The 5,107-nt window shown below is 40.9% G+C and overlaps 1 protein-coding gene across 1 annotated transcript in view; it reads right to left on the reverse strand.

The window, feature by feature from the left end:
* The window catches only part of Kiaa1210 (KIAA1210 ortholog), a 38,981-nt gene that overhangs the window by 13,530 nt on the left and 20,344 nt on the right, over nt 1-5,107 (reverse strand). The window contains exons 7-8 of the mRNA XM_013019744.1: nt 4,497-4,682; nt 381-489 (exon numbers count right to left, since the gene is read on the reverse strand). Coding sequence (XP_012875198.1) covers nt 381-489; nt 4,497-4,682 — 295 coding nt within the window. The remainder of the gene's footprint in view (nt 1-380; nt 490-4,496; nt 4,683-5,107) is intronic.

A 5,107-nucleotide genomic window follows, 5' to 3' on the forward strand; every position in this document is an offset into this window, starting at 1 on the left:
GCTGGGAAGGGATGTGAAGGGTAAACAAAGGAGGAGGCTGCAATGCTTGATAAGAAATGTACGCATTATCCTGCCCATGTAATTGTAACCCCTTTGTACAGTGTGTTCACAAAAAAAAATAAAAAAAAAAGAAATGTACTCATTATCTTGCCCATGTAATTGTATGGTATTTTCACAATAAAAAAATAAAGACTTTGCAAATGTTAATTGGGATAATTTGGTAGGTTACATAGAGAACACTGTATGGACTACCCCTATCTTCAATTACAGACTCTGAAGGGCTATAGTCAGGCCAATACTTATTCATAGCTCTGGGCATATTGCATTGTGCAGTGAAGCCTGTAGCACACATTTCTAGGTGAAGGGGAAAATATGCCAACCTGCATTGCTTTTCTTCACCTTCTTTTGGACAGCTTCTCTTGTTCTGGTTGGGTTTTTTTCTTCTTCAGAAACCAATGAAGGGATGGGCTCTTCCTGCTTGGGTTTTTGCTAAAAGATACAAAGAAAGAGCTGGAATCTGATCTACTCTCTCTTGGCAAAAAAAGTCATTCAAAGTAATGATAATGCATCATTTGCAAAGAAATGGAGGGACCTGGAGAAAAAAATTCTGTTGTAAAGTAAGCCGGGCCCAGAGAGACGATTACGTACAAAGGTTACATGTTTTCTCCCATGTGGAAACTAGAATTTGTTTATAAATATATAAGTACTTTGGGTGTATGTAAGTGGACACAAAAGCATTAACTGAAAAAAGGTAGGTTCAAGGGAGAACTCAGTGTAATTCATTGGAAAAAGGCAACGTCCACGTTCAACAAAATAAACACAAGGAAGTGGTCCTTGAAAGGCGTTAAGAGGCGTCAAGGGGAGATGGACAGGCAAATGAGGAGAAGAAGGGGGAGAAATGCCGTCAATAATTCCATGCATATCCTATAAAATTAAGAAAAGTGATTGGAAGTAGGGGGTTTGGAGGAGAAGGTGGGATATTAAAGAGGTGATGTTGACCAAGATGCATTTTAAACTGCTTTGTTGGGTGACAACTCCTTTGTACAACTACCTAAAGATAGTAAATGAAAAAAAAAGAATCATTCAGAGCTGAGTGCCGGTGGCTCATGCTATTCAGGAGATTGAAATCTGAGGATCACAATTCAAAGCCAATCTGGGCAGGAAAGTCAATGGGACTTTTGTCTCCAATTAACCACCAGAAAACCAGAAGTGGTATTATGGCTCAAGTAGTGGAGCTCTTGCCTTGAACTGAAGAGCTCAGGGACAGCACCCAGGCCCATAGTTAGGCCCCATGACCACCACCACCAACAACAAAATCATTCACTTGGGTCCATAATAATACTGGTAAGGAGGGATGTTCTTTCCAACGGCCTCCTATAAGAAGTCCCTAGGGATCACCACTGGAAGTGATTTATCCACACCTGGAGTTCCTAATCTTTGAGCATCATGCTTTAGGATTATTCTGAAAACACCCCACATACTACCAAAACACACTGGAAAGCCAGAGATCTGAAAAATGGGTCTGCTGAGCCTGACAACATAACGTTGGAATTGGAAAATTTACCAAAGTCCAACAAATCCTGTTTAGTTTCTCCGTGGGCAATGAGGGAAAGCATGAATTTGACTTTTTCTGCTCAAAAGAATAAAAGAGGGTTAGGGATTTCTCATGAAGAAAGACAGAAAAAAAATGGTGACGAGTTGGGGGCTGGGAAGGTGGCTCAGTGGTAGAGCGCTTGCCTTGCATGCCTGAGGCCCTGAGTTCGATTCCTCAGCATAAGGAAAAAAAAGCCGGAAGTGGCGTTGTGGATCAAGTGGTAGAGCGCTAGCCTTGAGCTGAAGAGCTGAGGGACAGTGCCCAGGCCCAGAGTTCAGGCCCCACAACCGGACCCCCCCCCCCAAAATGGTGACCAGTTAAGCCCTTGTGCTGCATGGATTGAAATTGGTTTAATGTAAATAGGGTTTTCAGATAATTACAGTCAACTCTGGGAATGTCAGAGTAGCATTGCATTGAGGAATAATTATCTCCCATTTGCTTAGTGGGAGTCCTTATGAGAAGTATCAAAAGGCAGATGTACATCTCTGTACCCCCATTGAAAATGGCTGTGCACGCCAGTTCCGGCTTTTTTCTTATGTGGTGCTGAGAAATCGAACCCAGGGCCTCGAGCATGCAAGGCAAGCGCTCTACCACTGAGCCACCTTCCCAGCCCAGCAGTACTTTTCTTAAAGTGAACCTCTACATTTAAAAAAGAATTTATCACTTGCCAAATAGTACCATTACCTGTCAAACATTTTCAGTTAGTAAAACAATACACAGTACTGAAATACACTAACATATGTGGGATAAACAATTTCACTGTATTATGAACCACACTAAAGAAATCTTGAAAATTAATATTGGTTTTTACATATACAGACCTAACAAAAACAAATTCTTGTTTACTTGTGTGAGGAATAAATTAATTCTATCCTATAAAGTGAGCTATCTTGATATTCAGAGTTATCCTGGTATGAAATGTTGTCAGTAACCTTGCATACTTGAAAGATTCCTGAAATGCTCTTAGTTGAAAATCTATTTCCGGGGCTGGTAAGGTGGCTCAGTGGTAGTTGCTTGCCTTGCATGCATGAGGCCCGGGGTTCTTTCCCTCAGCACCACATAAACAGAAAAGGCTGGAAGCAGCGCTGTGGCTCAAGTGGTAGAGCGCTACCCTTGAGCAGAAGAGCTCAGGGACAGCACCCAGGCCTAGAGTTCAAGCCTCACAACTAACCAAAAAAAAAAAAAGAAGAAGAAAATCTGTTTTCTACCTCTAGAAGACTGTTAGAGATCATTGCTGGCCAATTCAAGCAGAGCTAATCACCACTCTTTTGTTTTACCTCTGTTCTCAGTAAACTGTAACTGTAATACTGCAAAAAAAGAAAAGAATAGAAAAGAAAATGGCTGTGCAAATAACCTCAGACTGAAATCATTTACTTTTCAGTAAATGAGGTCAGAGAGATGGGTTCAAGTCTCGTCATCATTTACTTGCTGTGTAACCTTGGGCAAGTTATTTTCTAACTTTGAAAATCAGGAGTCCCACTGGGACTTGCAGATTTAAGAAATTCCAGAGCCTGGAGAAGTGGTAGCAACCCCTGTGTTATAAGCAATCCTGAATCTTCTTCTGTTCATCTATATGGCAAGGAGAAAGTCACAGGGGTGAAGTAGATGGCCTGGTCTTGTTGGAAAGTTCTGCTCTGATCTTTGCTCAATTAGTTTGTGCAGAAGGAAGAAGGGTCACATGAAGTTTCCCTTCACCACCACACCCTCCCTCCCTCCCAGGTTTTTGAAGATGTGCTTAGGTAGATAATGTACCTATAGGGTTTGGCATATGTTAATTGGTCATCCCTTGCTTGATAGCAAATCAAGGATGATTTCAGAGGCACCAGAAGTCCTCCCACAGGTCCTTGCTCCTCCAATGCTTTCCCCATTTGTATTATGTCAACTTTCTAAAAGAAGACTGAGATGTGTAAGGAATAGGCAACATCGTGGGCATGAAAATAGGACCAACCTGGAAGTCAAAAGACTGGATTCTAGTTTGAGTTCTGCTCTTGCATGAGTACTTGACTTTGGACAAGTACCTGAATGATTTGGGTTTTAATATTCTTCCCTGGAAAATGCTTGTGCTACACAATCATTGCATTTTTTCCAACTGATGTAAAGCCTTTTATTTTTAGCTCCAAATCACTGAGAAATTGAGGCGTTGACCAAAGTAGAATTTCAAAGTCATCAACACATCCTTTTGAACACTGGGGGTGGGGGGGAACCTTTAGAATTCTTTGTGACAAAGCTTTTTACTAAAAGCAAGGATCAAGAAACATAATTTAACATTTCTCCGTGAATTAAACAAATAATGAACATGACTTCTTACCCTAGACTAGAAGACAGTGTGGTCCCAAGAAACCTAATGAGGTGAGCAATGTTCTGACCATCGACACTAAGTATTTCCAGCTTATTATTATTATTATTATTGTCCTAGCTCTCTAGCCTCTGTCACTTCTCTTTGCTGTCAGATCTCTGTGTCTGATCTGTGGCCATGTATTTTTCCTCTGTTTATTTGCCATACTTGAGGATGAAGCCCAGGGCCTTGCATATGCAAGGCAAGCACTATACTACTATCCAGGCCTTTTTGTGGTGAAATATATATATTATATATTAAATATTATATTGCATTATATATGTAATATAATAAATTATAACAATATATCATATATTAATATAGCATATTTTCATATACCATATAATATATGAATTATAATGTTATTTGCATATAATATACTATACACACACATATACACATATGCTCTCTCCTCCCTCTTGGGGTGTCAAGATTATGTCAATTTTTCCATCCCTGCTCAGCGTATGGATTTCCTAAACCATATCCTTCCCAAGGAATGCTTTGCAAAGGTTGAAACTCATCCTCTCTTAAACAGAAATTTTTAACTTGGTCTTTTGAAAAACTTACAATTAAAATAATCTTCTTCTTTTGTTTTCGAGGATTTAAAGCCATTTTGTGTCTAGCAGCAGAAGAATCCAAACAACTTTCGTTGGTGGCTGGGATGCTGAAATCCGCCTGCTGGTAGGCGTTGCTCGGACAGGAACACATGGCAGACTGTAAGTGCGCAGACTCAGGTGATAGTTCAGCAAGGCTCTGGAAAGAGTGGGAGAAAAAAAGTGAGTCAACCTCTGTGCTGTCACTGATCTCAAAGTTGGAAATATTTCTGCCTGAAAAATTCCTAATGGGCTAGGTGCTGGTGTCTCACACCTGTAAATCCTAGCTATTCAGGAGCTGAGTTCCAAACTGTGGTTTGAAACCAGCCCAGGAAGGAAGGAAAATTTGTGAGACTCGATTCTCCAATGAATCAGCAAGAAGCCAGAAGTGGAGCTGTGGATCAAGTAGTAGAGAGTGCTAGGGTTGAGCAAACACCAAACACACACACACACACACACACACACACACACACACACACACAGCACCAAGGCCCTGAATTTAAGCTCTATCTCTCTCTCTCTCTCTCTCTCTCTCTCTCTCTCTCTCTCTCTCTCTCTCACACACACACACACACACACACACAC

This window comes from Dipodomys ordii, unplaced genomic scaffold (genome assembly GCF_000151885.1).
Source record: "Dipodomys ordii isolate 6190 unplaced genomic scaffold, Dord_2.0 Scaffold47, whole genome shotgun sequence".
Classification (NCBI taxonomy): Eukaryota; Metazoa; Chordata; class Mammalia; order Rodentia; family Heteromyidae; genus Dipodomys; species Dipodomys ordii.